At 40.2% G+C, this 24,132-nt stretch overlaps 1 protein-coding gene across 1 annotated transcript in view; it reads right to left on the bottom strand.

The window, feature by feature from the left end:
• AKAP6 (A-kinase anchoring protein 6) overlaps positions 1 to 24,132 on the bottom strand; it is a 165,619-nt gene that overhangs the window by 128,765 nt on the left and 12,722 nt on the right. The window contains exons 2-4 of the mRNA XM_075192675.1: positions 22,433 to 22,733; positions 4,771 to 5,022; positions 1,254 to 2,384 (exon numbers count right to left, since the gene is read on the bottom strand). Coding sequence (XP_075048776.1) covers positions 1,254 to 2,384; positions 4,771 to 5,022; positions 22,433 to 22,714 — 1,665 coding nt within the window. The 5' untranslated portion in view covers positions 22,715 to 22,733. The remainder of the gene's footprint in view (positions 1 to 1,253; positions 2,385 to 4,770; positions 5,023 to 22,432; positions 22,734 to 24,132) is intronic.

The following is a 24,132-nucleotide window of genomic DNA, read 5'->3' as shown; positions in this document are numbered from 1 at the left end:
CCCCGCCCCCTGCACGCCCACGTCCCAGCCGGCATCTCCCGGAAAAAGAAAAAAAAATGTTGGCAAGTATGAATAAAAGGTGAATATAAATGCCTTGATCTCACACTAACACCTAATCACATTTTATTATAAGGAAATCCCTCAGATTTGTACTGCTTTAGTTTAAAGATCTGTGAAATATTAACTTCCATTAACGAGCATAAATGTTATAAACGTTTTTGAATGGAACAAACTTGTAAGGAAAATATATCGCTGATCAGAATCCTCTCCCCTTGTTCTTGTTCTCCCTCTCTCACCCTCCTTAACTTACATTGATATGGTTACTTTACATTTTTCTTTCTTGTGTTTTGTTATTTCAATAAACATAGATTACATGTATGACTGTCATCGGGAAAACAGTAAAACCCCCTAGACCTCCCCAATTTAAATGTGTGTTATGCATACTTGCCAACTCTCCCGGAATGTCCGGGAGACTCCGAAATTTGAAATATCGAAATATCCCGCATATGGCAACATGCTCCTCAAAATTACGCGAATCGCGGGGAACCGCGTAATTTTGGCCCCGCCCCCGCGACAAAAAACAATGTTTTGTCACGGGGGCAGGGCCAAAATGACGTGACATACTGCACCCCGCCCCTCCCGCTCTCCAACCACGCTCCCCTGCCTGGGATCTCCCGGAATTAGCTTGCCAAAGGTTGGCAAGTATGGAGTTATGGCTGAGTTCTTCTAATTGTGAGAGTACACTGGCCGTGACCCACAAACCAAAACAAACATATACACAGATTCAGTCTCACTGGCGCATAAGGTATAAAGATACAAAAGTATGTAAGCACAAGAATGATTCACCCTAAAATGGGTTGAGTACTTTTCTCTGAGTGAGATATTCCGACTATAGAGACATAAATAAAATTCCATATAGTTATCATTGAATCAAGCCTTTAAATCCTCCATTTAGAAACAAATTCCAAATTTATGAAAATTACAATTGTAATTTTTCCTATAATCTACTAAATGATACCCTTTATTTACACATTTCCTTTCCCTCAAAGTTTTTCCTTTTATCCTGTGATTTAAGCTGATGCTTGATTACCACATCATGACTTAACAGTTAGTAGTACTTTGTCATCATGTAATTATTATTCACATACTTGTAATGCTCCAAATATACAAACACATTCACAGAAATCTATGTTTAAACTTTGCACTTTTTGGAAAAGTCATTTTATGTTTTCAGTGAAAGGATTTGATCTTACCTGAATTCTGTCCCACACATGTCGGTCATTGTCCTGTCTCTGTATGTCCCACATTAGCCTCTGTATTAGTGCTGCTCTGTTTTGCCGCCCACTGTGTGCTGGACCACTGAGGTGTGGAGTTGACTGTCCACTGCCCTTCAAATACAGGGCCATGTCACTAGGAGTACTGGGAGAGAGACAACGAGGTGAGCTGGGCCCAATCTCTGAGCCTGAACTGACCTCCCAGTCCTCCACATCCCTAAGTGGTGGTTGTGGCTCTCCAGGAGTTGGAGATACCAGCTGTGAAAGGCTACCTAGGCGCAAGGCAAGAAGGTCGGCTTCATGCAAGTGTGAGGGTAAGGCCAGGAACTCATCTGAACCGTACCAATTGTCTGTCCCTAATTCTTGGGGTGGTGAAACCAGCTGTCTGTTATCTTGATTTTCATATGGTGTGCTGCAGTGGGAGTGACTAGAATTACCAGGGGACTGTCTACCATCAAGGGACTGGTGCTCTTGACTGTTGACCTCTCTCGTCCCCACATTCTGTTCTGTGCCATCCTCTTCAGGTATTTGGCAATTAAGAAATGATGGGACAGAGGAAGGGTATGTGGGTGTCAGACTAAGAGTGAACTGTTTTTGAGGCGAAGAAAGACATACGGGCAGGGGAGAGTTCATTTCAACAGTTAGATTGTCCATCTGCACCAAATTAATCACATCATTCAGAAACAGCCCCCTCTTTGGCAAGGAGGGTTGAGTGGGAGAATCTCCTCCATGGTCACTGCTCTCCTGTAGTGGTCTTTTTGGTGTGGTGCTTTCACTTTGAGAGAAAGTTTTGAGAAATTGTTGCCCTGGTTCATCCATCTGTTCAGACACAGACTCTTTTTCCATTTCAGCATCAAGAGAGGTGTCCTTGTCAGGAATCACACTTAGTAGACCAGGGCTCTTAAATAAATCTGGAAACTCTTGTTGCATAGCGTTGTATGTCCAGTCTTCTAGGGGCTTTGCAGGGGGAGGTGGTGTGTCCTCCTCCCTAGGACTGTAGTCTGATAATTCGAAGGCAGTGATCCCACAATCCAGTGACAGGTAATCTGGTGGGCATCGAATGGTCAATTGACCAGAGCCATCCACTTCAGTGAGGGCATCCAGCCTATCCTGAAAGAAGAAAATAGGTAATTAAGATCCTTGCATATATATCAGGTCTAAGAACCAATTGTACACAAAAACAGTCTTAAGTAACAAATGTTTTCAGTAACTTGTGCTGATTTCTATAACAAAGCAATTGAAGGGGATTCTCAAAGCCTATAGCATAGTGTACTAGTTACTCATTGAGAGTCCCCTAGAACTCCTTTGTATTTTAATGAGTGTTAGCACTTTAGTATACTGCAGATCATATTAAAATAAACACAAAAGAAAGCAAAAGCTTGTCAGAAAGTCTGTGCACATAACTGCTTACAGTATTTTCTAGGCTTTAAGAACATATTTTCAATGATGCTCTTTTGAGAGCTTGTCCTTCTCACACACTCCTAGACCTGGGGGCCAGCAAGGTGGCTGCTTTGGAATCCTCCTTTCCCCCAATGAACTTTCCAGGTTGTTCCTTCTGAACTTTCCCTCTTTTTCTCCTCCTTCAAGGTCCAATCCATCCTCCTTTTCCACCCGGCCCACCTTCATGTGGTTACTATCTACCATCGCCCTGGGTCCTATCTCACTTTCTGTATCACTTCCCTGCCTGACACCCTCTCATTCTCTTCTCTGACCTTCCCATCCTAATCTTGGAGGACTTTAATATCCCTATTAATGATCATTCTGCCCCCACTGCCTCCAAACTTCTCTCCCTCTCCTCTTCCCTCAGTTTCTCATAATGGACCTTCTCTCCCTCCCTCCACAGCAATAGTTACTCCCTTGATGTGTTCTTTTCCCACCTTTGTACTGGCTCAGACTTCATCAATTCACCTTTCCCTTTCTCTGACCATCCCCAATGTTTTAGCATCTCCGCATCCCCTCTCACATTATCCCTCCCATAAAACTACTTTCACAAGGCACAACAAGTGCCACTGATCCTACCACTTTCTCCTCGTCCCTTGTTATATTCCTCTCCCCCATCACCACCATTTATTGCACCGATCAGGCCGTCTCCTTCTACAATCACACCCTTATCACTGTAATTATCGCCCTGGCTGTCACTATCAATCTTTGTCGGCCCCCGCCTCAATCATGGCACTCCAAACTTACCTGCTTTCTTCAAAAATTCTCCCATAACGCGAAACGCTCTTGAGGAAGTGGCACTCTTATGCTGATTTCCTTCACCTTAAGTTCATTCTCTCCTCTTACAGTTCTGCACTATCACTCTCTAAACAGCCCTACTTCATTTCTTCCCTAACCTCCAACCCGCATCACCTCTTTGCCTCCTTCAACTTCCTCCTCTCCCCTCCTCACTCTCGTTCAAATTTGCTACCCACTTCACCCATGAGCATGGCCATTTTTCCTAATTTTCTTCTACGAATATTGCACCCCATCCCCCAAATACCTTGAGGCCTACTTCCTTATCCCTGTTTTCTTGAGCCCAAGTCTACTTCACATTGGGCAGGACCATTACTCTTACTCTCTGTCTCATAAGCAATTTTATCTGTATTACAAAGTTATATGTGTGTAATCTGTTAATTAGTATATACCTAATCTTTGTATAATTATATTTACTTTAAGAATGTTTTCTGCAACATATTATGGATCATTTTTGTCTGTGGCACCATATAAGTAAGAGACAATAATAATAAAAGATAGTAAGACACTGCATACTCAGTAAACCAACACCTCTCTTGTCTACAGTGATTCCACCTGTTGACGATTCTTGAATTATTTCTTTCTTTTAAGTTGTTTCCTCTCCATATCATACTTTTTATATTCATAAATGATGCATAAATATTAAAGGGTTTAACATTAATACAAGTGTTGTATATAAAATAAAGTGTTATATATAAAATAAAATGAAAAAACTATGATTTTCAACTTGATCACAAACATGGGTACTTATAGGTTGTAAATATTTAACCTTCCAGCATTAATCTATTGCCCAATACTTACCACTGTGACCCATTTTATTAGCTATACAATAGCTAATAGCTGCTTCCTATTTGCAGTTATCTGTGCTGAATAAATGAATTGATGTTTTAAAATGATTTGTCAATTAATTGATTTATTAGGGCAAATAATTTATTGCCATGAAAAAGTGAGAAGGGGCAGACGTTTGTGTACGGAATGAAATGAGCGATGATGGAAGGCAAGTTTGGAACTACCATAGTAGCTTTGGGTGCATCTACCGTGGGCCTGCAGCTCGGTAAGGCACTTCCTATGTCAATGCAGCAGTACAGAGGCTGCAGCCAATTTCTCACCTATAACAACTTACTTAAGTTCCCTCTAGTTTTATCTCTCCATTCCTCTGCTTCCCATGCACTGTGTTCACCTGTTCTGTCTCTATATCCCTTCCCTTTCTCTAACTCTACTTTGCTGCCTTTTCTCCAGCCCTGCCTCTGCTGTTTCTTGCCTCTTGGTCCACCTTGGTAAACGACTGTAGAATGTCCGTCTGCCGAGTATAGTTGCCGTTGCTGTCCTGCAGCCCTTGTAGGATCCTCTCCCTCAGGACCAACACAGACACCCGGAGCTGGTGCCACAAGAGCTGCACTGTATGTATATCCACAATTACATTGACAGAGTATGACAGGAGCTTCAAGGAGAATTCTGTGTCCAGCAGAGCATGGATTTGTTCCACGTGATCAGAGATATCTTCACAAATTTCCTGCAATAGGGAAAAGAAATTAATGTTATAGAGATAAATAGACCAGCAGGAGAAAAAGATGGAGACTGAGTATATGACATAACAATACATTTAAAAAGCGAAAAATACAGAAACAAAGCTAAAAAACATCTATTCTGTACAGAAACAAAAAAAAAACAGAATAAGAATGAAAATAATAAAAATAACGATAAAAACAGTTATAAATGAAAAAGATAAAAATATGAAATGGTAGCAATAAAAGTTGTAGTAAGTAAACAGGTTTGTCAGTTTAACTCTCAGATGATGTCAGTTCCTGTAACATAAAACAAATATAAGAAAAACTTCTAACTTACTGGCTCAAAAGGGGTTAATGAGAACAAAGGATTTGACACAGAAATGAACAGTCTCAAACAGATGCTTACACTTTATAGCTGCACAAAGCTATGATACAAAACACAGCTAACAAGCATGTGAACACTGGGTTTCTGACCCCAAAGAGCTTGCAATTTAGTGCGATGCTGCAGTCATTGCTGATGATCAGATGAGCTCTGTATAAACGAGTGTGGCATTGGGCAGCCCCCGGCTGTGCCTGTGCGTGTCCCCGAATCCATGACACAAGAGGACAGCTGCCATAACACTTTCAGCTGTCGGGCTGTTTTGCTGCTAAAGCCTAGAGAACTGTTTCAATCGATAGCACAGTCTGAGGCTTTGTAAACACTTTATATTTCCCTTTAAAATAGTGATGGCAAACCTATGAGATGTTATCTTTAATTACATTTAAATGCTATATTAGTGCACTATTTCAATACTAGGAAACTCTTGCTTCGAACACCTCAAGCATGAGCGGTTTAGTATAAAAAGTACGGATTTGTTACAAATATTTGAATAAACCCTCTGGGAACATTCAGTATAGCACAAACGTTTACAGTGACGCGCTGCACAGTGCAGACTGATATATGCCCCAGTCAATTTATAACTTAAACTTGTAATTAGTAAGATAGGACCTGATAATAAACCATGTGTACCCTACCTGCAGACGATTTATGTCTCCACACCTGGTCTGTCAGTCAAACCTAAGATTGAGGGCCTTTCCCAGCGTCTGAAAGGACCCTTACTCTGAGCCATGTCCTTCGAGACCAGTCACTCAATGCCCCTCCCAGAGGCTATTTTTAGGAGCTTATTTCTCACAAGGGGAATGTGACAGAAAATGGGAGAGACCCTTTAACCCCAAACAGTGCAGGAGACTGACACATCTCACTGTCACATTACAGGAAATATACATTAACCTGCATCTTGCTGGATGGTAAGACATTACCCAGAAATATGTAACACTCATGTAGACATGTAACATTGTACAGCTGAAGAGATCTGTCCAAGTATACTAATTGGTTTCCCAATTGAGTATACAGTGACAAGCAAGTATAGCACTTTTGACAGTAATTGCCATCCTATTTTAATACTTGATGTCATGGCTACAAATAAATCTATATAATGTTGACATTATTTATATAATGCAGATGTTACCCCGGCATCTTTGAATAATTAGTAATAGAAAATTAATATTTAGCACGAAATCCACGCAACTAAACTGAAGCAAATACTACTTCAGAAAGTACTATATTTCACATTGTCTGAGTATAGCAAGCTAATCTTTCTTTATCATGATAATGTCAGCATTGTCCATATTTCTGACATTATCCATAATATATAAAGTATAATTTTATCCATAGTATATATAGCATGTGTAATAACAATGCAGTAAAGTATTTTGGCCATTGAACAGACATGTCTGCAAAGAAGCAGCAATTCTGAAGATAACTTTAAAAAGACAGATGAATTTAACACAACATATACATTCTATCATTGTGCTCATATCCTAGTTTAGTAGCGGGTAAATATTTGGATGAAATAATTTATGAACACAGGTGATCAAAAAAGGTGATGTATACCATAGCAATAAATCAAACTATCATTATTCCTGAACATGAAATCAAATAGCTAACTTGCAATGGGTTACAGCACCTGTATTGCACATTTACCTGTGTACCAGCTTTCATCAATGTCTCCCAATGTCCATTTTATTTTTTTAAGTCTTATTTTATTCAAGGCCGAACAATCGAAAAAGCAATACAAAAAACAGAATCAATTAAACCCAATGTACCCAATGTGCTTTTTTCCAACCTGCCCATTTAAATCCAACCATATTTTCACACAGAAACATTACAACTTGTGATCAATTTTGTTGAAAAATTAAAAATTATTATTATTTGGCTGGCTGGTAAAATCCATGTGTGGGCAGCATCATTGTCAGCATAGATTCTAAAATTCAGCAGGAATAGTCAAAGTGTTCACAGCACTCAATTGTTTCTGTGGTGACAGTTTGAAGTGAAGTGGAAACGTTCCTCCCCTGTCACATGGGAGAATTTAAGTTCTGAAGATGCTACATGCAACATTTCTTTCACACTGGAACTATTCACACTTGATCAGCTTAACAAGCAGTTGCCTGCCTTCCTATTTATTTAGTAATACAATGGAGCAGATTCAATCCAGCCGCGACTAACCCAATGTTAAAGCTAATACCGTTAATAAGGTAATTTCAAGCCTGCAGTAAGCCAGCATGGAAATTACCGCATTACTTTTTACAGTAATGCAGCCAATTAAATACACCCCAATGTGTGTTGTTAAAGAGCAATATATGGACACACACACACACACTTTGAATAAAATCAGGGCCAGCGCTACCATTAGGTCAACTAAGGCAGTTGCCTAGAATGCCATTATTTCAGGAGGGGTCGGCTGAGCCGGACAGCAGGAGCATCTGACCACCGGGCCGGTCACATAATGGGCTACCTTGTGTCACTGGGCTTCCTGCATTTCTTTTCTCTTTAAAATGTTCCTATTAGGCTGCTGAGCCAAGTCACGCCCTCCGGGCGAAAATTTGACAGCCAGCCGCTGATTTCAGGGGCACCTACCACAATGAATGAGTGCATTAAGTTATTAATTTAATGTCTTTATATATCCAGGTGCCCCTGCTTTCTTCCTGGGGATTTAAATTGCACTCTCCCCCCTTACTTATTATCTGACAATGGGGAATAAAGGGTGTTTTTAATTCAGACTTGCCAAAATTCCCTCTGGGAGATCCTGGAGGGATGATCCTGGTGCAGACTGTGGGGGGCGTGGCTGCATGATTCGCTGTGAATCCGGTCATTAAGCCCCACCCACTTCACTAGGCAAGTGGGAGCATGCGGTAGGATGTACTGCACTATGGTTTTCATTTAAATTAACCATACCACACCCTGTGCGGTTCTTACCTTGTGTTATGATGCTGCTGGCTGCTGATCCTTCGTGTCAGGCTCCGTGTGGGCATGATGTCAGAGCACAGCACCACACTCCTAGCCTGTCACTGAGACTAAGGAGTAGTTGCTGATAGCATTACTGGCAACACTGAATCTGACATTCTTTCCCTCTGCCTGGATTGGGTGTAAGAAGATAAGAAATGGGGAGGGGAGGACTGGGCGCCTATGGAGGAAAGGGGCATCTAAGGTCTAGTTCTTATGAGCAGAGCCAGGCATGTTTATGCAATTGTAAACAGATGCATATACACCTGATAAAGTGTTATTTGCATGTGGTCATGGGCAAGTGAAAATAGTGGATGATGACAAACTGGTCATTATCACTAGGAAACTACTTGTGATTGGGAGTATGCGAATGCTCTGCTGATGCTGATTGGTGCTTTGTTCATTGCTCGTGCATATATTATACTTTTGTGCGCGTGTTTAAGCAATTACTATCCCTCCCAAGATCTCCCTCTTGGTTGACAACATCAATCTTTCTCCTGTCACCCAAGCCCGCTGCCTTGGAGTCACCCTTGACTCAGCCCTCAGCTTTACCCTTCATATCCAGTCTCTCACCAAATCCTGCCACTTCTGCCTCCGTAACATTATGAAAATCCGTCCCATCCTCTCTCAGGAAGCAACCAAAATCCTGGTCCATTCACTCATCATTTCTTGTCTCGACTATTTCAACCTCCTTCTTACTGGACTTCCTTGCTCTCACACTTCTGACCTTCAAACCATACAAAATGCTGTGGCTAGACTCATCTTCCTCTCCTACCGCACCTCTTCCGCTTCTCTTGGCTCTTCATTGGCTCTTACCCTCACTTACAATGCCCTAGCACTTCTCCCCCTTACATCTCTGACCTTGTCTCGAGGTACATACCTAACCGGCCACTCCGCTTCATCTCTGACCTCTGCCTCAATTCACCTCTCATTACCTTCTCCCATGCTCGCATCCAAGACTTCTGCCAGGCTGCCCTAATCTTTGGAACTCTATACCCCGTCTCACTTGACTCTCCCCCAACCTTCAGTCCTTCAAATGCTCACTCAAAACTCACCTTATCAAGCTCACCTATCCATCACCTCCTCCTTCTTTTCTGCCATCTAAATTTTCTCCCAGTTGGTCCTACTGTCTCTCCCCACCCCTCGCTTTAGAATGTAAGCTCTTGCGGACAGGGTCCTCTGTACCTATTGTCCCATGTCTGTCTACTGTCCCTCGTACATCCTGTCACAGCTTTTGCTGCACTCTGTGTGAGTCCCCATAGCATTACTCACACTCCTCTGTGCTACTGATATGTATTACCTCATCTATTTGTTACTTGCTTCTGTATCCGGTACTACAGAATCTGTGGCGCCTTATAAATAAATAATAATAATAAAAATAATATGATACTTCTGCCGGCCTGCACACATTTTGTAAAAATTGCATATGTCTGCAACTGTGGCTTTTTCAGTAAACACAATTAGTGACTACGATTTTGCAGCCAACTCTGCATCAGAACACTGGTCTGTATTTGCTTCTCTGTATTACCTTGCACTTTTAACTACATTCCTAATTCTGATGATGCACCCTCTTCAAGCTATGTGCTGACATCAACCTATTTTTAAATGACTTACGATAAAATGTGTGTCCTACAGGCTGGCTTAGGTTTGACTCAGCAATTGACAATTACGGTTAGCTTTGCCCGGGGTGCCCTTGATAGCCCAGTGCATCACTGCTTACAAATATATAAACATATTTCTCAGACAAATCACAGCTGATCAATGATCTTTCAGACTAAATCATCCTACCAGGAGAACTATCCACAGCAATGCTGCACTGGGAACACAAGTGATTGTTCCAATAACCAACACATTTCAGTATTCATATTTAGACTTTCATTCTTTCTCATTTATCCCAGTGGGGCAAGTAGGGGTGTATGGAGGAGGACATAGACCTTGCAAGAAATTATCTACAGGGACAGAGCTGTCTTTCATAACTACTTTGTAACTAGAGCAATTTCAGTGGTTTAGCTATAACTTTACAAGGTAGTGAATTTTATATAGTTTTTTTTGTGACTCATTAGTAATAAAAACATTACTAGTAGAAAGTCCAATGTATCAAAAAAAACTATATAAAATACATTTTGGATTATGAGGAAAATCAAATAAACCAAATAAAAAATACATATCTACCATGTCCATGATTATTTTTGCCCAAACAGCTACCAACATTTTAAAAGTACAAAGTGATCCCAACACAGTTTTATAATCCAACCATTTTTATCTTCTGCAAAATGGAACTTTCCTGTCAAATTACTCCCGTTTTGGTGGTTATAAAAATGTTATGAACTGCAGTTGTTAAGTAAGAAATCACAATAAATCCAGTTTAGATGCCATATCTGGTTGAAAATTATGAGGTGCACTACAAAATTCCTAAATCTACATGAGGGAGTTGTAAGAGAACAGATATAGTCTACAGACCACCCTGAAAGCATCTGCTACAATATCTGTTTCTGTGCAATAAGAGGATCCTCTACAAACAAGGCAACATTTAAAATTAGGCAGAATAGGCCTATGTGTAGCAGTGGCAGTAGCTTAGGTGGCTCAATACCTGCAGGTCGTGAATAATTTAATAGAATATTCACACTATACTCTATGACAAGATGTCAGAGCTACAGAATGTTGTACGTAAAAGCATACTTGCCCTACTGTGCCTAAATGTCTGGGAGGCTACCGAACCTTGGGGGGTCTTCCTGGACTCCAGTAGAGCAGTCTACTCTTGCTTCCTAGTGAAGTGGATGGGGTCTTGATGACTCACATTGTGCAGAGGGGTGGAGCTGTAACGATGCAAATTGCTTGACCACACCCACTGCACTTGTCACATGGATAACTCCTCCGCCATCTCCCAGAGGAGAGGGCCACAAAATAGACCAGTGTGAGAAAAAGTGAAGCAAAAAGTAAATCTAGTGGATGAGACAGAGCCTAAGCCACCACAGGTTCTGAGCCTACAGACTCTACTTTGATGTTTTGTACAGTAAAAGTCTATCATATGTTCCATTTATGTAACAAAAATAGTCTAGACAAAGGACCAAGCCTTATAAGACAATATAAAATAATCATTCCTTTAAGGAAAATAACTTTACATATCTGGCTAAGCCATATGACTTGCATACAAACATACAATCCTATAATTTTAGTCCTAGAGATGACTAAAAACCAAACCAAACCAAAATTTCATGCAAATAGAGATTTTGGTGTACTTGCAATCTGCTGTGTGTGTGGCCGGGGTAGAACTGGGAACATTTAAGGTCAAATTCTGCCAGTGAAACATGAATATTGTGAGATTTCCTGGACTCCCATATGCCAGCTGTGCATCCCGTACAACAAGAAAATGGCCGCTGCCATAAACGGGGACAGGTTGTGTTCATTTTTTATGCATATTATTTTTCCTTTACTATCAGTATTTAGCAGTATGAAGATCAGTACTACAAGAAAATGGCTGCCACTTCCTTGTCTCCCAATGTTTCCTCGGGATAACTAGCCAGTGAGATTGTCGTTCGTACACATAGGGGGCCTGAATCATTAAGGAACGTAAATCCCGTTATGTACTGTATTTTGTGTGAAATTGCTCTGTGCTTGCTCAGAAACGGACTATACGTCAGTAAATGCAAGTGCATGCAATTTATCTTCGAATGCAAAGGACTCTTGCAACTGTCTATGATTCAAGGGCGGAACAAGGGTGGGAAGGGGTACATGCATGTAGGCAATCTACAGTAAGGTGTGTCAAGGTGAAGCGCACACACATTTGTATGATTCAAGCTTTGGGCATCTCTCAGGGATCTGTTTTTAGTCATTTAACTTTCACCAGCTACAGGGCAGGTGTAAGTGTTGACTGATAGTGATGACAGACCCATATGCATGCCAGAACATGTGTTTGCATTTAAGAGAAACTGTAAAAATGCATTTTATGTACTATAGGCATTAAGAACATCCTGATAAATGTATTACATCTAAAGAAAAATACAATTTGTTTTTCAATGTATTTTTATCAATAATTATATTTATATATTTCTTTTCTGTGCATTCAGACTTTATATTGCACATATCCTGTATTGTGTTATGTCTGTCAGCATACAACAAGTGCCATATAGGCAGAGTGTACTGGTCCATATTCAACTAGAACTGTTTCTTCAGATCCCCTTATAGTTGAATACGGACGGGCTTGCGTCCAATTTCTGTCCAATTTCAAAAACGCAGATTCCTTTCACATTGCACCTCTTGATGAATCAGGCACAGAATGTAAGTCTGTGTGTGTCATACTTGTCTGTTCTCACAGAATATTGGCAGATCTGCCGTGAAGGTAGACTAATCTCCCAGATCATGTGCCTCCTAAAACCACCGGCTTGCGCATGCATGCACTAGCTGATATGGCATAACGAGCTTGAGTCTGGGATAGCATTGGCACACTATTCAGTATGTGCATATATCAGGAAACAGCAAGAAGACTGATGGTCTTTGTGATTGAAGCAAGTCATTACCAGGCTCACATTCCAAGTAAGCAGTGCTGCAGTCATTTCACTTCTTTATAAAAATTTTATAGCAAAATATAAACTTCCCTTCAGCACTGCTACACATACAGCCTCTGGCGACCTGCCACCCACACACAAACCCCCTCTGGTGGCATGCTGCACACAGTACTATAAGGTGGCACTAGATGCGCCCAAGGCATGCCCCTTGGTCAGAGCAGGGTATACTATGCGTGGTGCCTAGGTGCTACTTGCACAATCTCCCTGAAATTATTTTTTAAAGGTAAGCAAGTATTATTTTATTCATTTCTGTTCAGGACCAATCACCAGTAATTATGTTTTCCTTACTGTAGTTGGACCCAAAACAGTCTGCTGCCCTGCAACCTTCTTGCAGTTTGTTAATTTGCTGGAAATATGTAATGAAAACTTAGATTTTGGTAGAATTCAGACACCTGATGCACCCAAATAAATAGAATTAGTGAGAATAACGGCCTATAATTCTTTACAGTATCATGTACCCCAGAGTAAGATTAAGGAGGTGGGGTCCCAGGGAGCACTTCTTTTCCCAGGCCCCCCTTTCTTATGGGGCCCCCCAGATCAGTGGTGGGCCGCACAGCAGCATTTGTCTGGGGAGAAACGACGCAGGAGCTATTAAGGCATTGGCTACTGTACACGGATACGAATATATACAGGGGCTCCTGACTCCCTTGGCAAAGCAGTGTCATTATTTCATGTCTGCCGCATTTAAGGAAGCCGGGAGCCTCTTTATACAGCATGGGGAATGGAGAGAGTAGTAAGAAAAAGAAGCTCTAAGGTAAGTCATCAAAGGGGCACTATTATTACAATCATCAAAGGAGTAATTTTATTAACATAGATCATCAAGGGGGCACCATTAGTAATTTAAATCATAGTTGCCTACTCTCCCACACATTCCGGGAGACTGGGAGTACTCCCGGGCAGAGCAGGGCAACCTCCTGGTTCCACTAGTTAAGTGGCGGGGGCGGGGCTTAAGACATGATTTGTGTGTCATTGTGGCTCTCTGCTGTAATAGACCAGAAAATATGATGACAGTTTAGGGGGTGTGGCCAAATGACGTGAATCACTAATCCCCTCACACACACACACGCCCACCTCGCCAAAGTTGGCAAGTATGATTTAAATCATCAATGGACCTAATAATGGTGTATATTCAGAACCATTTGACTCAAGATTGGGTTATTAATTAATTCTGAATGATGGCATTATGCTCTTAATCTTATACCATAGGGGCCCCCCTGGGCCCTCCAAAGCCTTAATCCATCTCTGATGTACCCCAAATGAAACACAATATGACCCTCATGATCTAAGCAAATGTTATCACACTTGGGTGCACTAGTTTTTTGCAAAAGTTATGAAATCCCAAACTAAAGTAAAATAATAGGATGATTGGATATTTAAAGCATTACTTTAAATAAATTAAGTATATTTTGGACGAGAGCTTAAAGTTAGCTGCCACTGAAAGTCGAGATGTAACAAATCAAACGATATTCTAAATGCAGTTTTCTTCCTCTACTGATGTCCTCTGTGCTATTGTAAGAGAAGGGATATGTTAAATGGGTCTCCAGTAAAAGCCCAACTGAAATTCTATAGACCGGTTGACTCCTCTGTGAAGGGAAGGAGACTTCTTAGTGCCAAATTTGGCTGGACCAAGAATATATCCCACCCTCTCCGTATAAACCAGTGATGTTATTTGTATCTGGTTTCTCCTACAACTTACTAAAAAATAATTTTAACTTTAACAGAGAATTATTAATATATATAATTTGATATAATTAATTATAATACATATAATACATATAGGAATTAAACATATTTCTTTTTGGGCTCTCAGTCTTAGGGCATACACACATATATATTATGATAGATGTATAAAGAAAATAGTAGAAATTCCTCTCAAATGTGATGCAAAAGACAATTATTGTTTATTTGACATTTTGATCCTTATTGGAACATTTTTTCAAGCCATAGCAAACAATATGTACATATGCAATATTTAGATATCGCTCCACTATTCAGTGATTAAAATAATGTCATAAAATACGACTATTGCAATTCCCTCCTTACTGGTCTTCCCAAAGTCAGACTTGAACCCCTACAATCTATTTTGCACGTAGCAGCCAGATTGATTTTCCTTGCAAACCATTTTTCCTTTGCTGACCCACTCTGTAAGTCTCTACATTGGTTGCCTGTATTTCAACAAATCCAATATAAAAATTTTCTACTAACATACAAGGCCGTCAACAAAATTGCACCGACATACATCTCCTCACTTCTCTCAAAATATCTCCCAACTCGACACCTCCATTCTACACAAGATCTGTGTCTCTATTCCACTCTCATCACATCCTCCCATTCTGTTACAGGACTTTTTTCGGGCTGCACCCACTTTGTGGAATTCCCTCCCTGCACAGTAAGACTTTCCTCTAGTCTTCAAACCTTCAAGCATTCTCTGAAAACCCAGCTCTTCAGGCAAGCTTATAATATTCCTCAACCACCATCTTAATCTCCCTAGGTTACCCTATTACCACCATCTACACAGCTAACACAAGACAACAACCCTCTGACCAACATTGCCACACACATAGCCCACTCAATACTTTTACCTTTGCATTCTAGCTGGTCCATTGTGCAATATGATGCACATGCCCTTGTGTTTCAAACTCCCATTGTCCTATAAATTGTAAGCTTGTGAGCAGGATTCGCTTACCTCTCTGTCTGTATGTATTACCCAGTATTTTCTTATTATTGTTTGTTCCCAATTGTAAAGCGCTACAGAATTTGCTGGCGCTATATAAATAAATGTTGATGATGTTGATGATGAAAATACTGCTTAAGATGCCATTGTAATGCCAATTAATTCCATAGATTACAAAGTAACACAAAATATAATTTAAACAGTTACAAACAAATCTACAAAACAGCCACTGGATGTCAGAATGTATAAACAAACATATAGCTCTAACCACTCAGTCTGGGGCCCACATTCACACAACAAATAATAACACTAAAGCTGACTGTGTACACCATCACATTCAAAAGTGATTATATGCTGATAGAGAATTATGCTTATTAAGAGTAAAATTTAAACTTATCCTTAGATCAGTTCTACAAAAAAATATTTCATCAATGTAGCATTTATAGTTTGTTGCATGTGTTTGTAAACCTGGATGAGAAAACATAAACCACCTCAAAATCAAACATAAGTATATTAGTTGGGTACTCGGTGGCAAGCTGTGGTGTGCCCTCCTTGAGACAGCTCACCGGAGGCCTCTGAATGAGGCTCGAGGAGATCATAACGAAGATAACGCCACAGCCTTCAAAAACACTGTTTGCTACAAAAGAGTTGTCAAGTGGACGTAGCTACCCTTCCGTTAGACAGGGTTGAAGCACTGAGAAGTGGTTTATATATAACCATGTATCCAGAGGCTGGCTGGGTTATGGGGGGTGGGGTCACCTGCCTTTTTGTTCCCTTTAAAATGTTCCTAATAGGCTGCTGAGCTTAACTAAGATTTTTTTGATTAACTGTTAGCAAGGCAGTTTCCTTAGTGATATATGATATGGTGTGCGGTAAAGTGGATTTATTATTTGATTATATCATTAATAAATGATAGATCATTTTAAGCTAGGATGCCCTATGCAGAGACAATGTTTTTCTTCTAGTATACAAGCATTGGTGAATTTGCATTGTAATCTTATAAAGATTTACAGGAAATAACCTACACAATGCTGAGAAATTGCACTTGACTTTTCGCTCCTCCCTTATTCACATTAACAGACACACTCTATAGACATGTAGTACTGGATGAAAGCCTCTAGATGGAGCTTCAATACCAGAAAATGACCAGCAGCAAGGTATCTTAATTCCCCCATTCCTCTAATACGTGCCTGGGCTTGTTGTATTGTCCAGCAAGGGCAGACTGCTAACTACACATAAAGCATACTTGGATTTTTGGACATTGCTGAAACAAGGAAGTTGATGGCTGCATTTAAGAACCAAGTTCTTGTGCTATTCCAGTAAATACGTTTTGACCTCTTGTCCTATAGGAACACCCATCACACCAGAATTTCTCTGACCTGGCACCTCCAGGAGGGTTAAACATTATGGGCTGGTTACTACTATGATGTTCTTTGCACTTAACGTAGAGGCAGACTCTTGTTCGAGAAGAAGAACAGGTTGACAATAGGTGGATCTACTGGTTGGGTTTGACTATCTTGTGTGTCACATGGACAGAAAGATGATACATATCCTGACTATGTTGTGTTATACTCAAAGTGCTCAATAAATAGAAATCCAGTTTAAGCAGATCATTCAGCATGGCCATTTCTTCCTTTATTTTTGTGGCTATCACATCATAAACCAGATGTTTATGACCCTCAGCAGTCCTATATCACCACTAACTGGGAGTAATCAGGCGCGGGCTGGGAGAGGGATGGCCGGGGGGCACACAGACGGCCGCATCATATTACAGGGGATGCGGCCGCGTCATTGATGACGCGGCCGCATCCCCTGTCATGTGATGCGGCCGCCTGTGCGCTGACGCGGCCGCATCTGATGACATCAGATACGGCCGCGGGGGGAGAAACTGTTTTTTGCATCCGGGGGCGGCCGGCCGGCCTACCCCCCGGCCCTAATAGGCGCCTAACCCAGCGGCCGCTGCCCCCCTGCCCCACGGGCCAGCCCGCCACTGGGAGTAATGTGAGAGATATTACAGTTAACCATTATGTTTCTGATGGGCCTTAGGCTACAGTGATATATGATTGTATTTATATCACTTGTTGTATGCTACAGGTGCAAGTCTGCACTTTGCTTATGTTTATCTAAATATGATTTATTTGTCTTGCTTATGTTTTATTTCTTTTTTATTTGTGCTATAGCTATATTGTGTTTATTCCTGTATATACTCCAACAACTATGTGCAATTATGTTTAGAAAATGTAAAAAAAAACTATAAAGCTGCAAGACAAATAAATAATTGCTGTAAACTTTCATGACTTCATGTTAAAAGTGAGTTGCAACCCCAGAGACAAGATGACAGTGGTGTTTCAACCATTATTATTTTGCTTCAGGGGGGAACAAGTACAGGGCGACAGGGTGGCAAGTGTGAATTTATAAATAATACAACCCTATATTTCCTCTCTATCTTTGTATCTACCCAGGAGTACATTATGTTTACTAGACCAAAGCATAATGCATTTTATTAAATAAAATAGTGTCCAATTGGACTTGAAAAATGTGAATTTGTGAGAGGGGCTTTAGCCTATTGTGACAGAAATGCAGGGCAAGGGATTGAAAGGGCGTGAGTATGTGCTACCCAAACTTCTCAGGTCAAATAGAAAGGAGACTTACCTCCAATATAAGCATTAAAAGCAAATAAAATTAGTACAGGTTTGCAAAATAAATATATAGGGCAACCTATCACAAGGAGGCTTCTTTAATAGGTTCGTACCTAATTCTAACAGCCAGAGTAAACATAATGGCTTAGTATCTCTAAATATTTATATTTTTATATTGTATTTTTTACCCTACTAGACAGAACGATAGTCTGTTCTGAATGACTAACCTCACTTGAAACACTTGTGTCTTGTTGTGTAAAACATAGATCTCTTATTATTTAAGTAGTCATAAAATAGCAGCTAATATCCACAGATATACAATTCCATAAACCCAGTCAAAAAGAACAAAATAAAGTGACAAAATATAAAAACTATAAATATGTGTAGCATAAATGCAATGAATAAACATATAGCTATACTATAAAGACCAATAAACAAGCCTTTACAGCAGGGTTGTCCAACCCACGGCCCGCGGGCCGCAGGCGGCCCAGCACGCCTGTAAATGTGGCCCAGGAGGAGTTTTGGTTGTGGTTTTAATGAAAAAAAAAATCCTGCCCAAAAAAAAAAAAAGAAAATACTTACCTTGCGGTCACGTCAGCTGGCGCTCCGGCTCCCTCCCTGGTCTCTTCCTCCGTGCGGCACTCGCAGTGAATGTCGGGGGTGACATCATCACACCCAACATGCATTGCGTAGCGCAGCACAGAGGAGTCACCCGCGCAAACTATCAGCAGCAGTGAAAGATTATCCAATATCTTATTATTGTTACTCTGAATTTGGACTTTCTGCACCATGCAATTATGAACTAGCTGTGTTCTCTGTATGTATCTAATATAAACATTAAGAGATGATTGTATTTTTAATATTTTAAACCATTTTAATTGTGCAGTGCTGAGTAGGGTGAAAATATCACCCACTGTTACCCTCATCGGAGGCTGCTCCATGAGCCATTTTACCCGCCACCCTATCTTTAAATCTCTGTAGATTTCTATTAGTCCTCCTGATGCTACCTTTATCGGTGACCATTTCAAACTGGTCAATAAAAAAAATGATTCATGGGTGCAGAAAGAGAGGAAAAAAAAGTTTTTGGCATTTAATTCCCCGAATCCCACTAAGGGGCAGATACAGGTAAGTTAAATTGTAGCTGGTAATGGGACTACTGCTTTAATCATGATTCTGCAACAGGTTTCCTAACTCTTACTAACTTCATTTCCAAGTAAGTTTAATATGTCAACTATGTTTTCTATGGTTTTTTGGATGATCAGCTATCGTTAGTGTTAGTGTATTTTATGTGCGGCCCAAACCAACTCGTCATCTTCCAATGTGGCCCAGGGAAGCTAAAAGGTTGGACACCCCTGCTTTACAGGCTAAAATGACATACTGTTCATTACATAGTTCAAAGAACATTACCTTAATATTTAAGTCCTATCTGATCCAGCTGAAATTTTTACACAAGCTGACAGTGAAAATGAAGAAGCGTTGCCCTCTAATTTTCCCTTAAAGGGGTTTTCTGCTTTTTGACAGCGCTTTCTTAATCTTACCCCTTACTGCTTATAGCAAATATCCTGAACTACAAATCTGCAAAATACTAAAATGTGCTTATTTTCCCTGCAGAAAATAAGTGCATGGCCTCCACTGGCAGCTGTAGTCTCCGGGCCTATGTAAACCACCCTCTATTGTACCCCCTTCCCTGTTGTAACCAGTACTACTGCCTTTAAAGCAGATATTCTGGCTACAAACAGATCTAGGGCTAGATTTACTAAGCTGCGGGTTTGAAAAAGTGGGGATGTTGCCTATAGCAACCAATCAGATTCTAGCTTTCATTTATTTAGTACTTTCTACAAAATGACAGCTAGAATCTGATTGGTTGCTATAGGCAACATCCCCACTTTTTCAAACCCGCAGCTTAGTAAATCTAATCTAGCCCCTAGTGTCCATTCTGTTTCCAGCTTCTTTGTAATCCAAATAGTGTATTGAGAATCAGACAAGACCTGTTAAGCCTGGAATGAAAGCTAGACAGGTGGCGGCATTAGCTCATGCCCCCTACAAGATGAGCATTACTCTTTAAGGGTAAACCCTTTGTAAGTACTGCCCTCAATTGTTTAATATACACTATATGGACAAAAAGTATTTGGACGTTTGATCATTACAAGAACAGGGACTGTAATGACATTGTATTCAAATACATATACTTTAATATGGAGTTGGTCCCCCTTTTGCAGTGATAACAGCTTCCACTCTTCTTGGAACGCTTCCACAAGATGTTGGAGTTTTCTGTGGGAATTTGTGCCCATTTATTCTGCAGAGCATTTATGAGGTCAGGCAGTGATGTTGGACGAGAAGACCTGGCTCGCAATCTCCATTCCAGTTCATTCCCAAAGGTGTTCGATGGGATTGAGGTCAGGGCTCTGTGTGGGCCAGTCAAGTTCTTTCACACCGAACTCATCAAACCATGTCTTTGTAGTCCTTAGTTTGTGCACTGGGGCACAGTCATATTGGAATAAAAAAGGGCCTTCCCCAAACTGTTGCCACAAAGTTGAAAGCATGGCATTGTCCAAAATGACTTGGTATGCTGAAGCATTAAGATTGCCCTTCAATGGAGTTAAGGGGCCTAGCCCAAACCCTGAAAAACAGCCCCATACCATTATCCCTCCTCAACCAATCTTCACAGTTGGCATAATGCAGTCAGGCAGGTAACGTTCTCCCGGCAGAGTGCTGGCGACTTTTACACCATGCGCCTTAGCAGTCGTTGACCCCGCTGCTCTGTGATTTTACATGGTCTTCTGCTTCGTGGCTGAGTTGCAGTTGTTCCTAAACGCTTCCACTTTATAATAATACCACTTACAGTTGACCGTGGAATATCCAGCAGGGATGAAATTTTATGAACCGTCTTATTTCAAAGGTGGTATCTTACCACAGTACCACGCTTGAAGTCACTGAGCTCTTCAGAATGATCAATTTTGCATCACAAATGTTTGCAAATGGAGCCTGCATAGCTAGATGGTTGATTTTATACACCTCTGCAGTGGGACTGATTGAAACACCTCAATTCATTAATTAACAGGTGTGGCCAAATACTTTTGTCCATATAGTGTATATGCAAACCAGGATATAGTTGCTGTAGCTATGTAGCATTACCAAACCACTTTGGTTCCTGCCTTATCATGGCAAATTCATCATCATCACCATTTAATTATATAGCGCCACTAATTCGCAGCGCTGTACAGAGAACTCACTCACATCAGTCCCTGCCCCCATTGGGTCTTATTCTACTAATTTTTGTAGCCTGAGGAAGGAAAGGATAGTGGGCCTGATTCATTAAGGAACTTAGGCAAGAAATTGAGTAAGTTTTCTTACTTAAGTTTTCTGGACAAATCCATGTTGTAAGACAAGGGGTGTAAATTAGTTTATTATTTTGCACATAAGTTAAATACTGGATGTTTTTTCATGTAGCACACACATACTTGACAGTTTATTTGTACACTGAAATTTAAAGTTGATATTTGTGTGCTACATGAAAAAACAGCCAGTGTTTAACTTATGTGCAAAAAAATAAACTAATTTACACCCCTTGCATTGCAACATGGTTTTTTCCAGAAAACTTAAATAAGAAAACTTACTCAAATTCTTGCTTAAGTTGCTTAATGAATCAGGCCCAGTGAGACTAATCCCTTGTGACAAGTCACATGTGCCCAGAGTATGTACATGATAGGCCCATTTAAAGTTGTATCATTTACGCACTGATGTGCAAAAAGAAGTACTTGGCACGCCCTTACTGTACATTGCCTACGTGCATACGCCCCTTCCCTTCCCTTCACCCTTCAAATCGTAGGCAGTCAGAAGTGTCATTTACGCTCAAACTTGAATTGCATGCATTTGTGTTCACTGGCGTTAAGTCCATTTCTGAGCATGTGCAGAGTAAATTCACACAAAATACGACACATGTGTATATTATGTAAAAAAAATAGCATCAACCCAACTCTAAAAGAAGCCTGATATTTTCAGTTACGGTATTTAAATTCTAAATCTGTCAGTGTCACATAGATGAGGAGCATATTGATTTGTAGAATATTTCCTATGATGCCAAAAATATTATATAACGACTTAAAATAGTACCTAAGCCGGATATTAGAGAAAATACATAAAGAACAAAGGCTTACACTCCCAAGAAAATGGAAAACCAGGAAATGTTACAGTGCATTCCTGCACTGCTCTCACCTTGAGCTGCATTAGGTGCACATCAACATGCTTGCTCTGAGGATCCTCTTGTACAGACTGTGTGAGTCCTCTCACTCGCTCAGCTGTGCTTCGTATCCAAGTATCAATCTCGGGGAGGTGCAATATAATTTTCCAATCAGCCGCTGTGTGGACAGGAGGAGGTCTTTCATAGCGCTGGAAACAATCCTGCGCAATAGAGGGCTTTATTTCACTTGCGTCACAAACATTAGGCTCCATGATATCTGCGTCCTGGGATCTGGTTGGCGTCAGTGTCAGACTCATGGCTGGAGGCTAGTCATACCTAGGGAACATTTAAAATAAATAAACTGATGACAAATATATTTTCTTTCTAATACACTCCATAATGTTACCAGATCTTCACCACTTATGTTTTGCCATTACTCTGTATAACTCTCCCTACAAGGGATCATCCGGATATTAATTTTCTTAATGCAGAGGTCATGCAGTTTGTCTGTATGGAAACATTACATATACTGTAGCTACAAACAGAACTGTAACTATACATTTAATTGTCTGGGGTAAGAAGGAAAACTCAAGCCCCTTGTCATTAAGTGTAATCAAATTAACCTAAAATGTTAATTTCCCTGCGCCCACCTTCAGCTTTGTGCCTAAAAATTCCATAAATGACCCATAGGAAGGCAAACTGAAATCTATAGTGCAACAGTTGCCAGTTAAATACTGACTGTTTTTTCATATAGCACACAAATACTTGATAGCTTATTTGTACATTGAAATTTAAAGTTGATATTTGTGTGCTACATAAAAAAACAGTCAGTATTTAACTTATGTGCAAAACCGAATGCTAATTTGCACCCCTTGTATTGTAACATGGTTTTGTCCAGGAGACTTAAATAAGAAGTTAAGATCCTTAATGAATCAGGCCCTAGATGATGTTTAATTATGCTCTGATATGCAAATACACAAATTTGAACAAGGGTGTACTTTCTTTTTCACTGTATATACTTGATTATTAGGCACATTTTATACAAACTAAACAAACCATGGCTTTGTAATCACTCATTACAATTTAACACTTCCATTTGTCTTTATAAATAAGGTTGCTGGCCTCTTAAACTTCTCTAGTTATCCTAAGCCTTGTTATAGGGTAGTGTTCAAAATGTACCCCATATTCAAGATGTGGTCTAACTGGTGACTTATACAATGGGACTACTATGTTTGCATCTCACGCAATAATACCCCCTTTTATGTGCTGATACACAGATTTTTTTGTCAACTAGTATTACTATGTCCTTTTCCATCGCAGTTTTCTCCAACTGTATTCAATTTACAGTTATCTACATTAAATCTGTCATGTCATGTATCAGTTTGCCATTTTGTCTAGTAAGTTAGGTTCGTACTCTGTGTTAATAAGATTAGTGTTATCAGCAAATATGGTTACCTTACAATTAAGGCCATCTAAAAAGTCATTAGTAAGAAGATTAAAAAGGACAGGACCAAGTACTGATTCTTGTGGTGGGCACTGATATCATTAGCCTAGTCTGAATATAGTAATTGTATGACTACCCTTTGTCTCCTATCCTTCAAACAAATTTCTTCCCACAAACATACTTTTTCCCATAGGCCTAATGCACTCAATTTATGTTCCAGACTGCTATGTTTAACAGTATAGAACAATTTCTTGAAATCCAAATATATCAATTGTACTACCAAGATCCAGT

Source organism: Mixophyes fleayi, chromosome 12 (genome assembly GCF_038048845.1).
Source record: "Mixophyes fleayi isolate aMixFle1 chromosome 12, aMixFle1.hap1, whole genome shotgun sequence".
NCBI classification, from domain to species: domain Eukaryota; kingdom Metazoa; phylum Chordata; class Amphibia; order Anura; family Limnodynastidae; genus Mixophyes; species Mixophyes fleayi.
The sequence above is the reverse complement of the archived record's forward strand: the minus strand, read 5'-3'. Positions and strand labels throughout refer to the sequence as shown.